This window comes from Carcharhinus amblyrhynchos, chromosome 21 (genome assembly GCF_965287045.1).
Source record: "Carcharhinus amblyrhynchos chromosome 21, sCarAmb.v2.hapA, whole genome shotgun sequence".
Classification (NCBI taxonomy): Eukaryota; Metazoa; Chordata; class Chondrichthyes; order Carcharhiniformes; family Carcharhinidae; genus Carcharhinus; species Carcharhinus amblyrhynchos.
In genome coordinates this window covers 5,094,576-5,119,100 of record NC_137344.1, presented here as the reverse complement: position 1 = coordinate 5,119,100, position 24,525 = coordinate 5,094,576, and the positions used below count along the sequence as shown (strand labels likewise).

General features: G+C 42.0%; 1 protein-coding gene across 1 annotated transcript in view; it reads left to right on the top strand.

The window, feature by feature from the left end:
* The window catches only part of ern1 (endoplasmic reticulum to nucleus signaling 1), a 94,091-nt gene that overhangs the window by 37,654 nt on the left and 31,912 nt on the right, over window positions 1-24,525 (top strand). Inside the window, exons 3-11 of the mRNA XM_080209343.1 lie at window positions 8,825-8,858; window positions 9,767-9,839; window positions 10,453-10,525; window positions 13,423-13,545; window positions 15,484-15,585; window positions 17,044-17,305; window positions 19,443-19,521; window positions 20,723-20,882; window positions 24,010-24,128. Coding sequence (XP_080065469.1) covers window positions 8,825-8,858; window positions 9,767-9,839; window positions 10,453-10,525; window positions 13,423-13,545; window positions 15,484-15,585; window positions 17,044-17,305; window positions 19,443-19,521; window positions 20,723-20,882; window positions 24,010-24,128 — 1,025 coding nt within the window. The remainder of the gene's footprint in view (window positions 1-8,824; window positions 8,859-9,766; window positions 9,840-10,452; window positions 10,526-13,422; window positions 13,546-15,483; window positions 15,586-17,043; window positions 17,306-19,442; window positions 19,522-20,722; window positions 20,883-24,009; window positions 24,129-24,525) is intronic.

The following is a 24,525-nucleotide window of genomic DNA, read 5'->3' as shown; positions in this document are numbered from 1 at the left end:
ATTTTTTAAGTATTGGTGGTTAAGTGGAGATCTAATAAAGGTGGTTATTGTGATGAAGAGTTTCATTGATAGGAGGCTAGTTAACCAGAGGACACAGGTTTCAGATAATTGAAAGAACCGGGATTGGGGCAGGTATATTAGTTGAGCATTTTTAACGTGGCAAATGCTACATATTTGAGGTATGGGGCTATGAAATTAGCTTGTTGGAAATGGGTAGATGTAATTAGAACTACAAGCTTGCATGGAAGATGCAACATGGATTGTTTCTGATAATGCAAATTATGTTGTATAAACAACAGAATAGTGCATATTAGTGCTGGAAAACCTCAAATTAAGAGTGCATTGGAAATTTTAACACTTAGATGAACATACAGTATAGGAGTAGGAGTAGAAGTAAGTAGACCATTCAATCTCTCACTTGCTCTGCCATTCAATAAGATCGCAGCTGTTCTGTTTGTATTTAGAGTTCTACATTTCCATCTACCTCACACTGTTGATTTTCTTGCCTAACAAGAATCTTGTCTACCTTGGCCGTAAAATATTCAATAACCCCACCTCCACTGTCTTCTGAGGCAGTGTTCCAAAGTCGCACAATCCTCAGAGAAAATAAATTCTCTTCATCTCTGTTCTGTAAGGGCATCACAGTTCTGGACTCGCGTACAAGAGATTTGATTTGATTTATTATTGTCACATGTATTAACATACAGTGAAAAGTATTGTTTCTTGCGTGCTCTACAGACAAAACATACCGTTCATAGAGAAGGAAACAAGAGAGTGTTACAGTCATAGGCTGTTGAGAAAGATCAACTTAATGCAAGATAAGTCCATTCAAAAGACTGACAGCAGCAGGGAAGAAGCTGTTCTTGAGTTGATTAGAAGGTGACCTCAAACTTTTGTATCTTTTTCTTGAAGGAAGAAAGTGGAAGAGAGAATGTCTGGAGTGTGTGGGGTCCTTGACTATGCTGGCTGTTTTGAGGCGGTGGGAAGTGTAGGCAGAGTCAATGGATGGGAGGCTGATTTGCATGATGGATTGGGTACATTTATGACCTTTTGTACTTGCAGTCTTGCGCAGAGCAGGAACCATACCATATGTGATACATCCAGAAAGAATGCTTTCTATGGTGCATCTGTAAAAGTTGGTGAGAGTCGTAGCTGACAGACCAAATTTCCCGAGTCTCCTGAGAAAGTAGAGGCATTGATGGGCTTTCTTAGCTATAGTGTCGGCATGGGGAGACCACGACAGGTTGTTGGTGATCTGGACCCCTAAAAACTTGAAGCTTTCGATCCTTTCTACTTCGTCCCTATTAATGTAGGCAGGGACATGTTCTCCTTTACGCTTCCTGAAGTCGATGACAATCTCCGTCCTTTTCATCCTTTCTATGTCTACCTTGTAGAGACCATTCAGGATACTTCAAACAAGTCACACCTCATTCTTCTAAATTCCAGTGGAAACAAGTCCAGCCTGTCCCACCTTTCCTTATAAGGCAACCCATTCATTCCAGGTAGCAATCTAGTAAACCTCTTTTAAACTTCCTCAATGCAGTTGCATCCTTCCTTAAATGAGACCAAAACCACACACAGTATTGGTGGTCTCACCAAAACCTGTATAACTGAAGCACAACACCCAATTTGCATACCAAATTCAAAACCAACCACCTGCCACCAACTGGAAAGATGTCAGGGACAGTTGCGCAGTGCACTCTGCAGCTGCCGGCATGCTGCAAATTCAGAACAGTGCCTTGCAACTTTTAGGAGCTGGCTCTAATTATAAAGGTGACCTACAATAAGCTTAACAACCCTGCTTTTGGAGGGAAGAAATTAAATTTGGTTATTTTGGGCTCACTTATTGGTAAGCCACTGAAGGTTGATTATGTTACAGGTGATATTGGTGTGGGAAGTATGATATTAATATTATTGTGGTCATACTTGAATTAAATTCAGTTTCTAAAATTGGTCTCAGCAAGCTGTGATACATGTTCCATATGAACTTGCAAATTAGACTATGAATTAGGAAAACAAAGATAGTTTTAAGAGATATATATTTTGTTGTCGGTTTTCTGCTCGAGTTGGATGAAGTGGAGTTGAAATGCCTGAGCTTGGCGCGAAGAGCGGCGTGTCTCGTAAGGCGTCAAAGCAGTTGCTGACCAAGGTCACTAAGAAGCCGTCCAAGAAGCGGAGAAAAGCCCGCAAGCAGAGCTACTCCACATAGGTGTACCGGGTGCTGACCTAGGTCCATCTTGTCCAAGGCCATAAGCGTCATGAACTCTTTCGTGATCAACATCTTCGAGCGCATCGCCTCTGAGGCATCGCACCTCATCCACTACAAGTGGCATACCATCTTGGCCTGGGAGATCCAGAGCAGTCTGACTCATGCTACCGGGCGAGCTAGCCAAACACGCCGTCTCCGAGGGCACCAAGACGGCCACGAAGTGCACCAACTCCACCTAAGTCGACTACATAAAGACTAAAGAGTATATATATATATATGTAATGTTAAATACTATAAATAATGTAAAGCTTTAAGGAGGTTTAATATGTCTGTGAAAGGAAGGGTAAACCAATAGTTAGATTCATGTGAGACAAATGTATGTGCAGGTGTTTTGGTGTCAATTCAAAGTGCACTCTTATTGTGCTTAGAGAAGTTACTGTGTGAAAAGTAAACAAAAACTTAGAGGAGCATAGTCGTTGCTTAGCAGCCGAGGCTCCCTTGAGGTTGGAAGGCATTTTGAGTTTAATTTTTAGCTGGATATATTGCTGTTGAAGATAAGTTGCTGAGTGAACATCTCAGCTGTGCTAGGAAAATCAGACAGGACATGGGCTGCAAAAAGGCAAACTTTTCAAAAACCAGATAAAATCCAGATAATCTGGGAACTGGGACAATATAATGCCATGGCGAGATTGAAGTTAAAGGAACAGAGACCAAGAAGTTGAACACAGTGCTGTTCAGGAGAATTCGAGGGAAAAACAGATAAAGCCGTCTACGTTGAAGAGACATCTGCAGTAGCTAGATTTAAAGTAGGAAATCTGATTGTCAGAGGTAAATCAAACGGTTGGTGCTATCTTTATACAGTCTGAGAATTGATAATTAAACAAAGAAACCCTGAAAGGAGAGACGTAAAAACTTGAAGCAAATTGATGATGGAAGCAACTGAGGGAAAACTTTTATTTAAAAGAATATTTGAAAGGGTGTGTCTTTTGTGAGCGGAGTTTGGAAACTCGTGACAATCATCTGGGAATATTCTGAGAGAACTCCATGGAAAATCCGTTGAGTGGCATTGGCCATTTGGTTCAGAGTGGAGAGTGTCTTACTATAACCAGACTGTGTGTTACTAAGACTATTATAGCCTAAGATATACTTTGTAATACGTATTTATGTAGGTATTAAGGAACTAATATGAGGTTATAAAGGCAGTGCAAGTGTATCACAATAATTGACCATCAACTGGACTTGATGTTAGGTTCTATATCCAAGGTTAGCACAAGTTAAATTAGACTCTTGCTGGCCTTAAACTCTGTATATATTCGTGAAACAAAGGGGAGTACAGGAATATGGTACCATATCAAACTTTCCATGTTTAATACTTTTTTCCTTATTGTTCAAACTAGTTAATGGTCCTGTGGCACTCTTCCTTTACATTTTCTAGAGAAAGTAAAAAATTACAATCTTTTCAGCAAGGGTTCCATTCTGGGATTTTCCTGTCCAGTTATAACATCAACTGGGATTGTAACACATTATGGAACCATTTGAATTAAATCTATTTCTTACCCCATTCCCCAGGGGTGGCACAGTGGTTAGTACTGCTGCCTCACAGTGCCAGGGACCTGGGTTCAATTCCCGGCTTGGATCACCATCTGTGTGAAGTCTGCACCTTCTCCCCATGTCTCCATGGTTTCCTCCCACAGTCCGGAAGACTTGCAGGTTAGGTGCATTGGCCATGCTAAATTCTCCCTCCGTGTACCTGCACAGGCACCAGAGTGTGGTGACTAGGAGATTTTCACAGTAACTTCATTGCAGTGTTAATTTAACGTAAGCTTAGTTGTGACACTAATAAATAAACTTTAAACATTAAACATTGCTATACCTCATAACTATTCCTTTATGGCTGCCTTTGGACTTGTAAGAAATTTGTTTTTCTCCTATTTTTGCTGAGATGTACAAATTTTGGCACCGCACCCTCTAGCCCTCTATTCACATCACTTCCCAAAGTGAGCAGACATCAAACTAGAAATGAACAACCACCTACAGCAAACCACTCTTTAAAAACTGTCCTTAGTTTCTCTCTCTCTTCCCATCTAAACAATTTTGAATAATTTTTTTCTACCGCCAACCCTAATTCCATCCTTTAAACTTTGGTAGTAATCATCCTCCGTGTGCTTTCTTAAAGCCCATACAGCACATGTTACCACCTCAAAAGAATTTTGGGAGATTTCTCAGGCATGATTATTACTTTTGAAATTCCTACTAGTTACCTCTTTTTTTTTCTCTGTGATTATTTAATCCTTAATTAATGACTACAGTTCAGCTTACTGGCCTGTAATGATGTAGATTAGCTGTTTCTCTTAAGGCTGCTACCATTTCTCAATGGAGTCTGCCACAAAACTCTGACTGGGGTGATCAAACCTCCAACATACTAAAACTCTTCTAATTCATACCAAGAATTTGTCACGAAGAGGCAGCTGTGTCATTTATAATGTGCAAACATTGGCTTTGCATAGTGGATCTTAAACAGCTGGTGGAACCATGAAGATAAACTTGTCTGTTATTTTTTAAAGTAACAGCTAGCATGTTGTGCATGGCTATGTTCTGGACCTTGCTGACTCTGCTACTGGGTCAGTAAACATACTGTTCTGATGCCAGCCAGTTTACTGCAGCGTGTCCCATAGAATAACAGCAATATTTCTGTAATTATGTGACATTTGTGCTAACCAAGTTGTCAAATCACCCATAACTATTGTCATACCTTTCTTACTGGGTCCTACTGTTGAACTACTGTTTGGGACTTATAGATCACTCCCATCGGGGACTTTTTTCCTTTGCTTTTTCTGGTTTCTATCCAGATTAAATCTATATCTTGGACTCTAGTGTCTATATCATTTTTCACTACAGCACTGATCTCTTTTTAGCCAACAAAGATACACCACCTCCTTTTTCTTCCAAAATACTGAGTATCCTTGAATATTCAATTCCCTAACTTCATTTCCCTGCAACCACATCTCAGTAATCACCACTAATTTGTCTCTATTTGCAAAGTTAACTCATTAATTTTATCCAGGATGCTTTTTGCATTCAGATATAAAGCCTTTAAGTTTGTTTTGTTATCCAACTTCCCCCACCTGCCTTGTACGAGTCCTTGGTGCAATATGACTTCTATATAATATTATCACTCATATCTTTTTGCTTTTTTTTGATACTAGGAATTATCATTAACCTGCACTCCTTCCTCTTGTTGGTTCCCTTGCCATGTGCCACAGCCCAGTCAGGCAGCTATGTTCTTTAAAGCTTGGTCTGTGCTGGTACAAACATATATGAAGGCAAGTGGTTGAAATGGTAATGAACAGGGGTCATGATGTGGGTATGCCGGCGTTGGACTGGCGTAAACACAGTAAAAAGTCTGACAACACCAGGTTTTAGTCCAACCTATTTATTTGATAATATACTCACTAGCTTTCGGGGTTACCCCCTTCGTCAGGTGAATGGAGAGTTCTGGCCTCAGACAGAGCATATAAAGCACAGACAGTTTAGAGATTACTGATTAAAATGCGAATCCTTACACCTAACCTGCTGTTCAAGACCTGAAGTGGCTGATGATGTGAGTGGAAGGAGCACTGATCACAGTTTAAAGAGATGTGTATTGTCTCCAGACAGTACAGTAAGTGAGGTTTTGCAAACACCCCCACACCCCCACTTCTTGCTTTCAGACAACCACACAACCTCAAACAGACCATTGTTCGCAGCAAACTACCCAGCCTTCAGGAGAACAGTGACCACAATACCACACAACCCTGTCACAGCAACCTCTGCAAGACATGCCGGATCATCGACATGGATACCATCATCACACGTGAGAATACCATCCACCAGGTACATGGTAAATACTCTTGCAACTCGGCCAACATTGTCTACCTGATACGTTGCAAGAAAGGATGTCCCGAAGCATGGTACATTGGGGAGACCATGCAGACGCTACGACAACGGATGAATGAACATCGCTCGACAGTCACCAGGCAAGACTGTTCCCTTCCTGTTGGCGAACACTTCAGTGGTCACGGGCATTCAGCCTCTGACCTTCGGGTAAGCATTCTCCAAGGCGGCCTTCACGACACACGACAGCGCAGAGTCGCTGAGCAGAGACTGATAGCCAAGTTCCGCACACATGAGGACGGCCTCAACAGGGATCTTGGGTTCATGTCGCACTATCTGTAACCCCCGTGACTTGCCTGGGTTTGCAAAACCTCACTTACTGTACTGTCTGGAGACAATACACATCTCTTTAAACTGTGATCAGTGCTCCTTCCACTCACATCATCAGCCACTTCAGGTCTTGAACAGCAGGTTAGGTGTAAGGTGTAAGGATTCGCATTTTAATCAGTAATCTCTAAACTGTCTGTGCTTTATATGCTCTGTCTGAGGCCAGAACTCTCCATTCACCTGACGAAGGGGGTAACCCTGAAAGCTAGTGAGTATATTATCAAATAAATAGGTTGGACTAAAACCTGGTGTTGTCAGACTTTTTACAATGAACAGGGGGCCAGGGAATCGGCCTGACTAGGAATTTACATTTGGCAGAGAAATGAAGTGATTTTAAAGTTGGCTGTTGAATTTCAAAAGAAATGTATACAATTGGAAAATCATAAATGTGTGAGGCAAATTACTAAGTTTACTTTAGAAATATAAAGCAAGCAATATAAAAAACGTTATGCAGTTTTGGAAAGAGGACCATCTAAAGTTTGGAGTGGAAGATCAATGTGAAAAAGCATATTTAAAGTAAGACTGAAGGCAGTTGGGTGTCATGGTGAGATCTTGACTAAGATAGAGCTTGCTGAAGTCAGACCTGTGAGCACCATCCTCTGAAAGGAGAGCCTGGTTGAGATTTCCTGTAGAGCAGCAGGGCATTGTGTGGCAACGTTACTGGAAGTTTTATAGATTAGAAAATACATATGGACTATTGCCTTAAAAAGGGGTTTTACTTTGGAGTTTATTTCTGCCAATGCCTTGTACGAAATGTTGGTGGAAGAACTCTTAAGTATAAAGGTATTCCTGTCTTTTTAACTGTTCATTTCCTTTAATAGCTGTTTAAATTTAATATGTATTATTACCCTCACCCTTTTCTACATCTTCATCGCCACCATCCTTTATTTAGCCAAGAACAAGCTTCCCAGTGGAGTGGACATCATCTGTAGGATGGATGGAATATTTTTCAACCTCAACCTATTCAAACCCAAGAAGAAAACAACACTGACATCACTCATGGAACTCGTGCGGATGACATCGCCATGTCCACTCTCTCAGAAGAGAATCTCCAAGTCATGTTTGATACCTTCGTGGGAGCATAGCGAAAAATGGGTCTGTGCCTCAACCTCAATATTCAAGTCCTTTACCAACCACCCTAGGGAAAGTTCTGTTCCTCTTTCCTTCAAGATCACTGGAGAAACCCTCCCAAAAGTGGAACATTTCCTCTATCTGGGAAGCCATCTCATGTAAAGTTGACATTGATGCAGAGATTCAACATCACATTCAATCTGCAAGTGCCACTTTTGGACCCATAAGGACGAGAGTTTTCGATGACTGCAACATTTGTGCTGACACCAAGATCCTCATATACGAGGCAGTTGTCCTCCCAGCTCTTCTCTTCAGCTCAGAAACTTGGATTCATACAGAAGCTACTTCAAGGTCTTGGTGAAGTACCATCAATGTTGTCTGAGATGATTTCTCCGCATCAGCTGGGAGGACAGGCGCACTAACATCAGCGTACTTGAAGGAGCCAAGAGTACCAGCATCAAGGCCATGATCATCTGAAACCAACTGTGCTAGGCTGGCCATGTGCTTACGATGTCAAAGTCCTCACTGCCAAAGCAACTCTTCTTTGTCTAGCTCAAGATAGGCTCCTGAACAAGAGGACAAAAGAAGCGCTTCAGAAACACCCTGAAGGCTTACCTTCAAGAAATACAAATAGCGGTGTTGCTCAGAAGAGAGCTAGTTGGAGAAACCTCCTGAGTAAAGGGACACAATTCTTTGAGGAATCTAATGACAATAGGAGGCCTGGAAAAGGAGTCTGAGGAAGGAATACCAGCAACCTGGAGTCCAAGGACTGAACCCACCTCCAAGAAACATCTGCCATGTGTATGGTCAAAGCTGAGGCTCTATGATCAGGCTCATCAGCCTACAGAACCCACAGTCAGTAACTTGGAGCCTCTATTGATGCAGGCATGAACTGCATCAGTTCAAGAAGATAGCTGACAACCATCTTCTTGAGGGCAGTTAGGGATGGGCAATAAATGCTGGCCCAGCCAGTAACACTTCCATCCCATGAATGAATAAAATCAAATTGCCATTTAGTCCATTATATAGACATGTTTTTCCATTAATACTCTTGGTGCATTTTTTTAACAAATGTGAAGTGGTTACCTTTTCCTGAGCAGGGATTTGTATAATCTGGAACCTTGATAATTAATCTATGACTTTGTAACTTAATGAGTTTAAAAAAAAACTTTTAGGACCAGGAACGATGGAAATTCTAGGTGACTTCATAATTTGCATTGTCCTATTTATTTTTGTGTTACTGTGTAATTATAAACTTAGTGTCTTTTTTTTTGTCTTGTACAGATCCTGTGCTTCAAGTGCCCATGCATCTAACAGAGTAAGTTTTAGTGTGACTATACATCTGTTTACGTATAAGGTCAAGGACCCAGGGTATCTCCACTTACTGAGCGCTGGAGAACCTGGGCAAAGGGTGCACTCAAAGGGTGGTGAATCTCTGGAATTCTCTGCCCGTTGAAGTGGTGGAGGATACCTCGCTGAATATTTTTAAGACGCGGGTTGATGGGTTTTTGATAAGAGAGGGGATTAAGGGTTATGGGGAGAGGGCGGGAATGTGGAACTGAGCCACGACAGATCAGCCATGATCTTATTGAATGGCGGGGCAGGCTCGAAGGGCTAGTTGGCCTACTTCTGCTCCTATTTCTTATGTTCTTAAATGTTTAGACGGACAATGCTTTAAGACCTTAATGTCTTTAAGGGTACTGTTGCTGGAATTGAACCACCTGAATTAAACATGCAAACTAAAGGAACTCGCTTGACCTGTTTAGCTCAAGTACTGGATTAGAGTCTGCTGCAGAGGTTTTACTTAATTTCACATTTCTAAAGGAACTACAACGGAGTGTGCAGTATTGCGTGCACATGGCAGGATGTATGGTGTTCTTGCCATGTACTGTAATGAAGCAGTGTTACCCCCACATTATTTCATTATACTGCATGGCAGGGTGTACACTGTTCTCCCACATTGCTTCATTATAGGACATGGGAATAACATTAAATTTTGCTAAATGGGTAGGTATTGGCACTTCTTAACGGCAGTGTGCCCCTCTTCACAGAAAGGTAATGTCAGCAGTGTGTAATCCAGTTGGTTTTGTGTTTGCAACACCTGGGTTTTTGCTATCTGTCGATCTCTGTACTGTGTAGACAAATGGTCCAGCTGAGACTGGTGGTTCATCATTTTCTATAATTAGAAATGCTGTTGCCAATGAGTTGTTTATTTCTTCATTGCAGACCGGCATTCCTTCCTGATCCTAATGATGGCAGCCTCTATACACTGGGAGGCAAAAACAATGAAGGACTGACTGTAAGCTAATGCTCATATAGTCCCACCTGTTTGACTTTAAATGTGTGTCTGTTCAAAAAGATATTTTCTCCAGTCTAATTGCTAAATACTTCTACAATCAATAAGCAGTCTTTTAATTCTTGTTTTGAATTAGTTTGTTGACCTTAGTAAGTGTTAATGCTGGAATATTGGACTTTATGTATTTCAAGTATGAGCATCAAGCATTTTGGCTGGAATAATGTGGGTATAGTCAGGTTTAATTGGGCTGAATGGCCTCTTTCTATGCTGTAAATTCTGTGTAATTTTCTAATCTGCCTCAAAAATGTGTCTTTCACCAACTTTAGAAGAGCAGTTAATGCTTCATTGTGGAGGTTTATTAATGTCCCCAAACCAGCTATCCCTTGGCCTCTCTGAAGTTGCAGGCAAGGCCAGGTCCCCTCTTTCCAAATCAGTCCGATAGATTCCAGACCTGGAGATTTTATAGATACCTGATTTCAGAATGAATGTACTCTGCTGCTAGGTTTTAGTGCGTTTTTTTTATGTGATGCATCCCCTTTTAGTTCCAGTATTGCCTCACGTAAAACTTGTTTCCAGTTTCTGCAATTGAACTACAGCCATTGATTCTCTTTTACAGAAACTTCCGTTCACAATTCCAGAATTGGTTCAGGCATCACCTTGTCGAAGTTCTGATGGTGTACTATACATGGGTGAGTAGACTACCAGTTTCACAAAACACTACTCTTTAATTGTTTTCTGATTACAACTATTCCTGTCCAAGATAAATGTGCTATAGACCATATACCAAAACTGAGTGTGGAAGAAGACTTCAACATGCAATGCTCAACCACTTGTCTTTGTTGGAAGGAGGAAATCTTTGCAGGCATTGGACAAGTTTGCAAAATGTAGCCTTAATGTTTGTGATAAATAAATTTCAAATACACTCTGATAAAGCAAAATACTGCGGATACTGGCATCTGAAACAAAAACAGAAAATGCTGGAAAATCTCAGCAGGCGTGACTGCATTTGTGGAGAGTAGAGCTCTGACGAAGGGTCATCCAGACCCTCAATGATGGCCTTGTGGTATTGTTGAACTATTAATCCAGAAACTCAGCTAATGTTCTGGGAACTCGGGTTCAAATCCTGCCATGACAGATGGTGGAATTTGAATTCAATAAAAAATATCTGGAGTTAAGAATCTACTGATGACTGTGAAACTGTTGTTGATTGCCAGAAAAGCCCATTTGGTTCACTGATATCCTTTAGGGAAGGAAACCTGCTGTTCTTACCTGGTTTGGCCAACATGCGACTCCAGAGCCACTTCAGTGCGGTTGACTCGCAACTACCTTCTGAAATGGCTTAGCAAGCCACTCAGCTCAAGAGCAATAGGGATGGACAATAAATGCTGGCCAGCCAGCAATGCCTATGTCCCACAAATGAATAAAAAAGAAAGCCTGACAGCATCTATGGAGAGAGAATGGAGCTAATGTTTCAAGGTAGGATGGCCCTTTGTCAGACCAAAAGGATCATCCTGACTCAACTTTGGCTCTGTTCTCTCTCCACAGACACTGTCAGACCTGCTGAGATTTTGCAGCATTTTCTGTTTTTGTTTCAGATTCCAGCTGCTGCAGTATTTTACTTTTATAAATTGATGTACTGCGACTACATTGGCCATTACCCAGCAATAATCAGCTCCATGTTGGTTCTGTCTCTGCTAGACTGTAAGTTGTGAGATATTGTAAAAATTGGATAAACCTTTTCCACCTGTTGTTTATGGGTGACCTGGGGTAGTGGGGGAGAATACTGGTAATAAAAGTGGCTTATTTAATGGATGACATGATTGCTACATCACAAAGGTCTGGAAACAACTTTTGAATTAGTATCTCCAAATCGTATTCACTGCTAGTCAGCTGTGATAGTTTACTCAGAGATCTGTCACTCAAACCTTTTAATTCCAGTCAGACTGTTTATAAAAAGTCCTCAGTGTGAACAAAGCTTTAGGTAATCACTAATCTTTGAACAGTTCAATATTTGATTAGAACAGGTACCATAAATCTTTTTGTTCATGGACTCACTAAAGTGGATTGTAGATGTTGCGATTAAGTTCAAGAGTGCATTCTGTGATATTTTTATGGTAGCCCCCTGCAACTTAAATTAGTTCTTGCAATTATTGGGTTATAGGTGTTGTTTTGGTAAGTAAATTTAAAATGTAGGCTGTTGAGAAGTAATTGTTTTGTAAGTGTTCCTTAAGGGGATGTTATTTATAGATCAGTACTGTTCCAGTAGAACTGGCTGAGCAGCCTCTACAATCGTGTGACATTTAGCTTGCTTTATACCTGGGAGTACAAGAAATGGAAGGCTTGAATCAAGCTGTGAAGTTGTATCTGAAGTCATAGATATATACAGCACAGAAGCAGGCCCTTTGGCCCAACTCGTCCATGCTGGCTAGGTTTCCAAAACTGAACTAGTACTGTTTGCCTGCATTTGGCCCATATCCCTCTAAACTTTTTCCCTGTCCATGTTCCTATCCAAATGTTTTTTAAATTTGTAATTGTACCTGCCTCTACCACCACTTCTGGCAGCTCATTCCGTATGTGCACTACTCCTTGTGTGGGAAAAGTTGCCTCTCAGATCCCTTTTAAACCTTTTCCCTCTCACCTTAAACCTATGCCTTCTAGTTTTGCATTCTCCTAATGTGGAGAAAAGACCTTGGCTATTCACCTTGGCTAATTTCCCTCCTACGCTCCAGGGGAATAAGTCCCAGCCCTTTTTTTAGTTTAGTTAAAGCATCATGGTCGGCACAGGCTTGGAGGGCCAAAGGAGCCTGTTCCTGTACTGTGCTTTTCTTTGTTCTGTTTGTTCTTTGTTTTCTATCCAGGCTCTCCTTAAGTCAAACCTCCCAGTCCCAGTAACATCCTTGTAAATATTTTTGCACCGTTTCCAGTTTAGTAAGATTCTTCCTATAGCAGGATGACCGGAATTGTACAATGTACTTCAAAAGTGGCCTTACCAATGTCTTGTACAGTTCTAACATAACGTCCCAACTCCTGTACTCAATACTCTAACCAATGAAGGCAAATGCATTCTTCACTACCCTGTCTACCTGGGACACCACTTTCAAGAGTTTCCTTGTTTTGCTCTGTTTGACAACACTCCCCAGGCCCTACCATTAACTGTACAAGTCCTGCCCTGGTTTGTCTTACCAAAATGCAACACTTCGCATTTATCTGAATTAAACACCATCTGCCAATCCTGGCCCAGGTATATAACCACCTTTGCTATCTGCTGTGCCACCAATTTTGGTGTCATCTGCAAACTTACTAACGACGCCTCCTATATTTTCATCCAAATTGTTCATATTATTGACAAACAACAGTGAACCCAGCACCAATCTTTGCGGCACATGACTGGTCACAGACCTCCAGTCTGGAAAATCAACCCTCTACCACCACCCTTTGTCTCCGAGCGGCAAGCCAATTTTGTGTCCAGTTGGCTGGTTCTCCTGGATCTATGTCAACTGGTATGCCTTATGAAGAGTAGGTTGGTAATTTCTGAAGTAACGTGATGCAGTTTATTCAAAGGCAGTTTTATTTTATTTCCCCTCAGGAAAGAAGCAGGATATCTGGTATGTTGTGGACCCAATGACTGGTGTAAAGCAGCAGACATTAACAGCTACTTTTGCGGAAAGCATGTGTCCATCAACACCTCTCCTATACCTTGGACGTACAGGTATATTTGTCCCATGTGTGTGTGTGCGCTAAAAGCCAGCATGTAATAGCCTCTGAGTAAATTTCCCATGTTTGATGGGTTTAATTTTGAATGAAAGTGTCTGCAAAAGTTAATTTCCTCCTGTGGGCTCATCACCATATTGTAAAATCCAACGCAGCCTGATCATGGCAAACAGCTAGGTTACTCTAGATTCTGTTCCATTTCCCCATGGCATTCACCTTTTTAGTTTGTCCAGATGGGGTCTACCTGAGGAAATGATTTTAGAATGGATTTAAGTACTTGCCATTTGTCTCCTGCTTTGATTATAGTTGAGCCTAAAAGAGCACAGTGCAAGCTCAAGATTGGGTGATTATAGTTACTGTCCTGTGGGCTAGCTTGTTGAAGTTCTATTTATGAAACAGGAGCTGTCTTATTTGCATTTTGTGTAGCGGGGTAGACTGCCTAACATGAAAAGACGGTCAAATGCTGAATGCAAGGATGAGCTTAGTTTATTATTGTATGTATTAGTCACAAGTAAGGCTTATATTAGCATTGCAATGAAGTTACTGTGAAATTCCCCCACTAGCCACTCTCTGGCGCCTGTTCAGGTCAATATACCTAACCAGCCCGTCTTTCAGACTGTGGGAGGAAAGCGGAACACCTGGAGGAAACCCATGCAGACACTGGAAGAACATGCAGACTCCACACAGACAATGACTCGAGCTGAGAATCGAACCCGGGTCCCTGGTGCTGTGAGGCAGCAGTGCTAACCACTGTGCCCACAGCCCTGTGTCTGTCTATTGGCTGTTATTAACTTGGGTGTCAATTTGAGATAGTTTCAGATCACTTTTAGAAGCAAAAGTCTGGGGTAATATTTCCTCCTAAAAGCAAGATCTTGTCAAGACAAAAGTGCACCAATGTCAGTGGAGATGTTTCATCAACTGTACCCATAAACACGTTTGTAGGGAAGAGGGAGGTAGCAGGAGAATATCTTTCCTTATTTCTTCCTCTTATTTCTTTTTGTCCTCCTGTAGTTGGTGACTGCCGACAGAGCGTATTTTCATAATAGCTGCCCCTCATTGATTTTAATTAATTTTCTCCTTTTTAGGGGGAATGTGTATCAAGCAGGGACCTCTGGGAAAAGTTTAGGCACCACCTGTCAATCCATTTAAAATATGAATCAATTCATCATGATATATCTTTATATATGAACACTAATGTGTGTTGGAGAAGCCACAGGTGAGGGAGGACCACCCAAGTAACTTGAAAGAAGTGTTGGCTTCTTTGCTTTGGTCCAGTTGGGTGACTTTGGTTCCCCCCAGTGGCTCAGCATGTTTCTGCAGCTGCTTGGTCACATCAAACAGCAAGTTGCTTGGCAAATCCAGATTTAGCTGATCTCAAAGTAGGGTAGAGGCACTCGAACTGACCTCAACTCCCGTAAGTGAGGGAGAAGGGAAATGGGCCACGAATCTTGATTTCTATCCACTGTTGGATGTGGTGATTCCTAGCTGTGATGTGACCGAACAACCTTACACCTGCAATGGGAGAGGGGACCAAAACTGTCCTATCGCTGTTCACTTATGAACACTAGCCATTTAGAGGCAGGTACTGGAGGATAGTTGGAATATCAGTGTGAAAGAATGAGGAATTGATGCTTTTCAGAAAGGGAGAAAATTGATGAGGAAACCTGAATGTGTGGTGTGGAGCACATAGAGAAGATTGGGATTGTGACATGGTTAAAAAAAAAACCCCAAAAATTGGAACACATTTCATTCTGGCACGAGCCCCTGTCCAACTGGATTAGGGCAGTATCAGTGAAACTTGGCCACAGACCGAGGCAGAATGCAGTTTAATCTCAATGCACATGGAATTCCAGTGACTATAAATAGCACCCACAATCCCTTCTGTGCCCGAGTCCCAAATGGCCGCTTTGTGTTGATGTGCCGTTCTTGTTTTCAGAGTACACGATCACCATGTATGACACCAAGAACCGGGAACTGCGATGGAATGCCACCTACTTCGATTACTCTGCCACCTTACCTGATGAGGACACTGAATACAGTAAGAATACTTTGAGTTGAACAGTTTGCTTGTTCTGCTGCCTCTGCAGAGGCAACTTACTGTGCATTTTGAGAATTTTACCTGGCAACAGCAGATATAAAGTAATTGTACAGTCATGTGATCAGTTCTGTGCTCGTATTGTACCTAAATTGACTATTTTACTAATGAACACAAGCGTTACACTGCAGCTTGGAAAAGTTATTGTTAATTTCAGTTTTTAGTTTTTGCGAATTTGCTCCTTAGATGTGAGCTACACTGGCAATGGCTCTGTTTATTGTCCATCCCTCGTTGCCTCGAGGGCATTGAGTAGCAAGGACCAGGACTTGCTGCCCGGATCAGGCAGAGTGAGTTAGTTCTTCAAACAGCTGAATTTGCTTAACCACACAAATAGAAAAGTGCTGGAAAATCTCAGCAGGTCTGACAGCATCTGTGGAGAGAGAATAGAGCCAACAGTTTGAGTCAGGATGACCCATTGCTTGTTTATTTAATTAAAAAGAACAGTGGTTAGCACTGCTGCCTCTCAGCGCCAGGGATCCGGTTCAATTCCTGGCTTGGGTCACTGTCTATGTGGAATTTGCACATTCTCCCCATGTCTGTGTGGGTTTCCTCCAGGTGCTCCGGTTTTCTCCCACAGTCAAAAGATGTGTAGGTTAGGTTGATTGGCCAAGCTAAATTGCCCCTTAGTGTCAGGGGGATTAATAGGGTAAATATGTGGGATGACAGGAATAGGGCCTGGGTGGGATTGTGGTCAGTGCAGGCTTGATGGGCTGAATGATCCCCTTCTGCACTGTAGAGTTCTATTATTCTATGAACATTACAACAGATCCTAAAGTTCTCTTCCCTCAAGGACATTGGTGAACCTTTTGGATCTTTTGTTTGGGTACCCACAAGTTTTGATGTTCTGATGTTAGCCCACAAATGAGAAGATTTATTGAATTCAGTTTTACAGCTTGCCTTGGAGGGTTCAGCACACCCAATCTCTCGGTTGTTAGCCCACTGCTGTAACCACCAGGTAGCCATACCTGTATTACATTGCAACTGACATCATTTTTTTACTGTCACTGCCCGAGCAGCTTCTTTTAACTTCAGTGAAGCCCTGACAGAGATTAATCTTTACTAATTTTGCAGGAAATTTGGAGGATGGGGAAAGTATGAGGGCAAAATGGGAAGTGGGAGTGTGACATGTTTGCATTGTGTCTTGCGTGGAGGATGCAGCATCTCAGTTCTGAGTAACCATTTAGTGGCGTTTACTACCAAGTAAACCTGTTGGACTTTAACCTGGTGTTATGAGACTTCTTACAGTTGCGGTTTTGACACGTGTATCCAGCCCTCCAACTCCAGAAGATTGTCCTGATGTGCCATTTTTGTGTAGCCCCTTGTCTTCAGTAGTGTCATTTTGCTATCATGCTTTCGATGCACTTAAACATTTTGTCTGTACCAATTCTAACCACCTTGTAGAAATGCTGCACTTTGTGTCGAATGGAGATGGCCTGGTGGTGACAGTGGACAGCGAATCAGGTGACATTCTTTGGATTCAGAATTATGCATCACCTGTGGTGGCGATGTACATGTGGCAACGAGAAGGACTGAGGAAAGTGATGCACACAAATGTCGGGATTGAAACCCTCCGCTACCTCACATTCATGTCGGGAGAGGTGGGCCGCATCACGAAGTGGAAATATCCTTTTCCTAAAGAGGCAGAAACCAAACAAAAGCTGATGTAAGTATTCTATCACAGCTTGCTAAGCTAGTGAGTTCTGCAGAGCAATGTAAAACTGAACAATAGTCTTGTATCGTAACAATCGAAGAATAGCTGTATCAATAATACATCAGAATTGTGAAAAGGGACAATATCATGGGTGTAAATTTCAGTAGGATTTGAATGACCTTCATCGAACCATACCATGATTCCATCCTAAAAGCAAAATACTGCGGTCTGGCAGCAGCTGTGGAGACAGACTACAGCTAATGTTTCCAGTCTGGGCAACCCTTTGCCATGTTGAAGACAAAGAAAATGGGATAAGATTTATAGTGTTACGGTGAAGGGCGATCGTAAAGACAGAGGGGATGTAAATGTTGGTTAAAATTGGTACACACAAGGTGACGTGGTTGGACAGTGGTTAGCACTGCTGCCTCACAGTGCCAGGGACCCGGGTTGAATTTTGGCCTCAGGTCACTGTATGGAATTTGCATGTGCTCCCTTTGTCTGTGTGGGTTTTCTCCGGTTGCTCGGGTTTCCTCCCACACTCCAAAGATGTGCGGTTTAGGTTGATTGGCCATGATAAATTGACCCTAGTATCAGGGGATTAGTAGGGTAAATATGTGGGGTTATGGGAATAGGGCCTGGGTGGGATTGTGGTCAGTGCAGATTTGATGGGCTGAGTGGCCTCCTGTGCTGTAGGGATTGTATGAGCAAAGATAAGCAATATGTAAAAGGACAACCTGAGACAAGTAACAGGGGAATCTATCACATCTCCTTTCCGTTCCGTCCCAATCCTTGCAACTGGACACTTCCCTTCCCTGATTGCGTCCTGCTGCAACAGTGTGCTTATACTGACAATGTAACTATGGCCTGTTGTCACTGTTGCATTGTGATCATATGTTTGGGAATGAGGAAATTATGGAATGCTTCTAGTGAAGGAGATACTACTTCACTTTAAGGTAAGATACTGCTTCTCTGAAGCACTCCACCTACTAGAGGCTGGCAGAGAACTGAACAATGGCAAACAGTGCAAAGCAGATTTGGTGCTGAGCAGCAATAACCCTGTTTGTGGAAGCCCCATCCACGTTAGCTGATTACATCTATGACATTGCATTGAGTTTTTAACCATACTGAATGCTGTAACTTGTTTGAACAAACTAGCTGCAAGTTATAATTCAATGTAAAATCTGACATCAGGGTCTACGTAACCAATAACGAATGTCATTGGAGAAGCTGCTTTATTTGGCTTATGTATTTAAAAAGAAAAAAATGACCAAGCTATGGGTGAAAAACCTCAACGCCAGGAATCAAGGTTCAATTCTTGGTTTGGGTCACTATCTGTGACCTCTCCCTGCACTGTAGGGATTCTATGATTCTATGAACTGGCATAGACACAGTAGTCCGAGTGACCACTTCAGGCGCTCTATGAATTGATGTTAAAAATCCCATGGTATTACTTGTGGAAGAGCAGAGCTCTCTCCTGATGGACTGGCCAACATTCCTCCCTCAAAAACCCAGACCAAAAAACAGAACAATTAAATAGTCATCGCTGATCACAGGACATTATGGGGAAAGAACAACTGCTTACAATAACAACAGTCCCTACGTTCCACAGTCATTAACTGTGTCATAGACACATGCATTTTTGTTTGAATAATTATAGGTTCTACTTCAGGCATTCAACAGGAAGTTGGAGAAGCGCATGAGGAATAAACGGTTGGGGAGTTGTATGATTGAGGTTAGATGAAGGGGGGGTTGGGAGGAATCTAAACACCTGTCATATATCCCTCTCTCTTCTGTGAACACTCTGTAGTGGGGAACTGGACTAACAGGCCATCAGAGGGGTCAGGGATGTGTACCCAGTGATTCCCCTTGAGTTTCACAATACTGATGTTGTAAAATTAAATGGCCAATCAGCTGCGATGTTGAACTTGTCCTTGTAGCTGACTAGATCATTGGCGATTCTGTGAGAACAGATCACTTGCCTTTCCTGACAGTTAAGATGTGGCTTACGGATACTTTAAAAGTTAAAAATAGCAAAATTCCCTGACTATGTATTTTGTCACTGTGCACACTCTTTTCTCATAACACAAGACAGAGGATTCTGATGGCTCACTGAAATCCCTTTAGTCTTAACTTTCTTCTTCATTTTTAGGCCAACTCTGTATGTGGGAAAGTACTCAACCAGTTTGTATGCCTCGTCATCATTGGTGCATGAAGGAGTTGCTGTTGTAGTAAGTATTTGGAATTTTATTTATCCAGTTGCAAATTTGTGTACCATACAGTGTCCCCTCTTGTTTTAAAATGAAAGTTTTTGTTATTCATCTGTAACTTTATTGAAACAAAGGCGTTTGTTGGCATATTGCAGACATCAGCTACTGTTTGTTTTCCTCCATGGTTTATTTCCTCTTTGGTAAGGACCAGTTTGGACTTTTGCATTTTGATAAATGCCACTCTTCTTGTATGTATGACCATGCCTCATCCTCTGTCCACCCACTGCCCCATGCTTGAGACGGCTGCCTCAACATTCAGCAGGCTGGTGATTCTGGCTGATGGTTCTTTGCCCTTTACCAATCCAGAGATGCTAGAGAAAATTGCATTGCGTCTGTTGGTACTCTGGCTGGGCTCAGTTAACTCAGCAGAGATTGCTAATTTAACCGAATGCTTACTATTTTAACCAACTGATCAGCATTTCAATTACTTCCTTTGATTTTCAAAAAAATTACTTTTTTGAGAAGATTATATAAATTTTGATTCCAGCTTGCCTATTTTAGCTCACGTTTGTGGTCGGCTTAATGGCACAGTGGTTAGCTTCACAGCGCCAGGGACCCGAGTTCGATTCCTGGCTTGGGTCACTGTCTGTGTGGAGTCTGCACGTTCTCCCTGTGTCTGCATGGGTTTCCTGTAGGTGTTCTAATTTCCTCTCTGTCTGAAAGACTAGCTGGTTAAGTGCATTGGCTGTGCTAAATTCTCTCTCCATGTACCCGAATAGGCGTCGAAGTGTGGCGACTAGGGGATTTTCACAGCAACTTCATTGCAGTGTTAACGTAAGCCTACTTGTGAGACTAAGAAATAAACTTAAACTTTAAACTTATTGGGGCGTAAGGAACAGAGTTTGTTTGTGCTAAGACATCCCATTGCACAGTTCTCACGTGTGGTCAGGTTTTCTCTATCCTCACTTTATCCTGCTGCTTAATAATGACTCTAACTCCAGCTTTCAATATGAAATCTGTGTATTTTGTAAAAAAAAATTTCTTTGTGTTTAATGAGAGAACAAGATGCTTCCAAGAGGCAGTGCTTGAAGGAATAAAAGTTTTGCATTGTTTAGTGATTTAAGGGGTTATTTTATAGATAATCCTGATGCTATGTTTCATGTTCTTCTATAATTGCAATGCATTCCAACAACTTCTTTCAATGCTGTTTTTGTGTTCACAGCCGAGGGGTAGCGCATTCCCGTTACTTGAGGGTCCCAAAACAGAGCGTATTACAATCTCAGATCGTGGGGAGTGTGACACTACCCCCAGCATTGATGTGAAGTTCACACCGGGAGTCACAAATACGATTGATTACCTGAGGAACCAGTGGTTTCTAATAGGTAAGAATATTTACATGGTGTTCAAGTGCCCTCTGGTGGACAACATGATGCAGGACTTTCACAATATAGTGCAGTATTCCACTAGTTACATCTTTTCCACTCTGAAACGGACCCGTTTATTCCAACTCTCAGTAACAATGTTACTATTTTCAATCTATGCTAACACACTTCCTCCAATATATCTGCAGGTTTCTGTTAGTTCCTCAAAGAATTTGAACAAATTTGTCAAACGTGATTTATCTTTCATAAAACCATGTTGACTAGGTTTGATTACATTCAAAGTCATGATGTGGATATGCTGGTGTTGGACTGGGGTAAACACAGTAAAAAGTCTGACAACACCAGGTTTCAGTCCAACCGATTTATTTGATAGTACACTCACTAGCTTTCGGGGTTAGTCCCTTCGTCAGGTCACCTGATGAAGGGACTAACCCCAAAAGCTAGTGAGTGTACTATCAAATAAATAAGTTGGACTTAAACCTGGTGTTGTCAGACTTTTTACTACATTCAAAGTAGCAGGGGCTCTCCAGAAATGTATTTGATGGATGAAGTGGGGAGTGGTTTATCAGCTCAGAATGAGAGCTTTTCTGTGGCTAACATGACCAAAATTGCAAAATGAGTTGGAGGAAAAGTAAACTAGACCAGGAATGTCTTTTAAATCTGTACTCTGGGCTGTGTGAGCAATTGGTGGGGTGATATAGTGTCACAGAGGTTGACACTGTTGCCTTACAGTGCCAGGCCCCTGGATTCAATTCCTAGCTTAGGTCACTGTCTGTGTGGAGTTTTCATGTTCTAGGGCATAGGTTTAAGGTGCGAGGGGCAAGGTTTAAAGGAGATGTACGAGGCAGATTTTTTACACAGAGTAGGGGGTGCCTGGAACTCGTTGCCGGGGGAGGTGGTGGAAATGGATGTAGTGGTGACTTTTAAGGGGTGTCTGACAAGTACGTGAATAGGATTGGAATAGAAGGATATGGTCCCTGGAAGGGTAGGAGGTCTTATTTAAGTCAGGCAGCATGGTCGGTGCAGGCTTATAGGGCTGAAGGATCTGTTCCTGTGCTGTAATTCTGTTTGTTCTTTGTTCTCCCTGTGTCTGCGTGGGTTTCCTCCGGTTGTCCCCCTCAGTCTGGTTAGGTGCATTGGCCGCACTAAATTCTCCCTCAGTGTACCTGAACAGGCACCAGAATGTGGCGACTAGAGGATTTTCATAGTAACTTCATTGCAGTGTTAATATACAGTAAGTTGTTGTCCAGGTTAAAGTCCAGCAGGTTTGTTTGATAGCAGGAGCTTTTGGAGCACAGCTCCTTCATCAGGTGAGTCAGTGCTCTGAAAGCTTGTGATATCAAATAAATCTGTTGGATTTTAACTTGGTGTTGTGAGACGTCTTAACACCCTTAATGTGTACATAATTACAGTGCCCAGCAATCTTAAAGGGACTGCACAGTGCAATGAACAGGTGCGCAACAAAGAAAAATTAGATGCAATGTTGACTTACATAGAACACTGCAGCACAAACAGGCCCTTCGGCCCACAAGTTGTGCCGATCACATCCATACCTACCAAGCCATAGAACTATATCCCATATACTCATCCAGAAGTCTTTTAAAAGACCCCAGTGAGTTCACCTCTACCACCACTGACAGCAGCTGATTCCACTCACTCACCAACCTCTGAGTGAAAAACTTACCCCTAACATCTCCTCTGTACTTGCTTCCCAGCACCTTAAACCTGTGTCCTCTCATAGCGACCATTTCAGCCCTGGGAAATAGCCTCCGAGAATCCACCCTATCTATTTCTCTCAACATTTTATAAACCTCTATCAGGTCACCTCTCAACCTTTGTCTCTCCAGGGAGAAGAGACCTAGCTCCCTCAACCTATCTTCATAAGGCATGCCTCCCAGTCCAGGCAACATCCTTATAAATGTCCCCTGCACCCTCTCAATAGCTTCCACATCCTTCCTGTAGTGAGGCAACCAGGACTGCGCACAGTACTCCAAGTGGGGTCTGACAAGGATCTTATAAGTAGATTTGAATAAGTAAGTACAAAGGAAAAAAACACAGACTGTTATCTTTGAAAGGGCCGGGAAGTTTTAAGAAATATAATTTTCTTTGTGCTGATTCGAACATTAATGTCACTGACTTTAATGTCTTTCTGTTGTGGATAATGTGTAGTTGGATGCTCTCAATGACTGCAATGCAGATCCTTTAGCACAATGTTGTTTCATCTTTGGGGTCTGGGTCTGTGGCAAAGGCATGACTGATTCTTTGAAGCTGGAAGGACCTCATAGTGTTGAATTGGTCCAGCGTATATCATGCCATCCTTAATTTGACATTGATTGTCAGTGGTGCTTGAGAACAAAACAACTTAGAGAGTAAAATAGTGGTGGTGATGAGTATATTGGTGAGAAGGTGACGTACCCCACCTGTAACTTGTCTTAATGATTTGGGAGTTCTAGAAAGGAAACAAAGTAAAAATAGGGGAAGAATTCTCACTTTATTCACATGAATGTCTAAATTAATTGACCACAAAAGTTTTTAAGGCAAAGGTAGATTTGTTTTTGAACAGTAATGGAATTAAGGGTTATGATGAGCGGGCGGGTAAGTGGAGCTGAGTCCACAAAAAGATCAGCCATGATCTTATTGAATGGTGGAGCAGGCTCGAGGGGCCAGACAGCCAACTCCTGCTCCTAGTGCTTATGTTTACAAAATAAATAATGTGGTTACAGTGAAGCGTTCTGAAGTTCACACACCCGCTCTCCACTTCCAGCATTCATTTGTTGCTGAGAGAAAGAACAGCTCAGAGATAAAGCAAAAATAATTAAATTGTTGGCTTTATGTAAATTGAATTTATTCTTCAAAGGCTGTTTACTATGTTTTATTGCGCTAGGCAATGAAGCCAAATGTTTTGTTGCAGATTTAATAGAAGCCATCAAATTGACTGGATTTGATTGATTTTGTGTAGCAGGCTTACTGTAAAATAGAAGCCCCCCCACCCCAGCCCAAAAACATTCCGGTGCCTAACCACATTCATGTTTACACCGGTGTCCTATTCATTGTCTTTCCTTGAATTGAGTTCATGTTTATCATTTGTTGCTTCAGCTGTGTTGAGCTGTGGATTTGTTATTTTTAGGTCATCATGAAATGCCCCTAGCAGCCCACACCAAGATCCTAAGTGACTTTCCTGAGAATGTACAGAAAATTCCGGACGATGTGATCGCCACTAGCCCACAGAATGAGATATTTGAAGATGTATGTATGCCTCAATTGTTTCTTGCACTTGCATAGTGTGACCTGTAAACTGTGTTGACATATTTCAGAAGAAGGTGTGTTTTTGAAATGTGCAGCTTGGAAAAAGGAGGCTAGTCAGCCCTCAAACCTCTTGTGCCATTCAGTTAGATCATGGCTAATCTAAACATAGAACATAGAAAAACTACAGCACAAACAGGCCCTTTGGCCCACAAGTTGCGCTGAACATGTCCCTATCTTCTAGGCTTACCTATAACCCTCTATCTTAATAAGTCCCATGTACTTATCCAAAAGCATCTTAAAAGACTCTATTGAATCTACCTCCACCACCACCGACGGCAGCTGCTTCCACACACCCACCACCCTTTGAGTGAAAAACTTGCTCCTGATATTTCCTCTG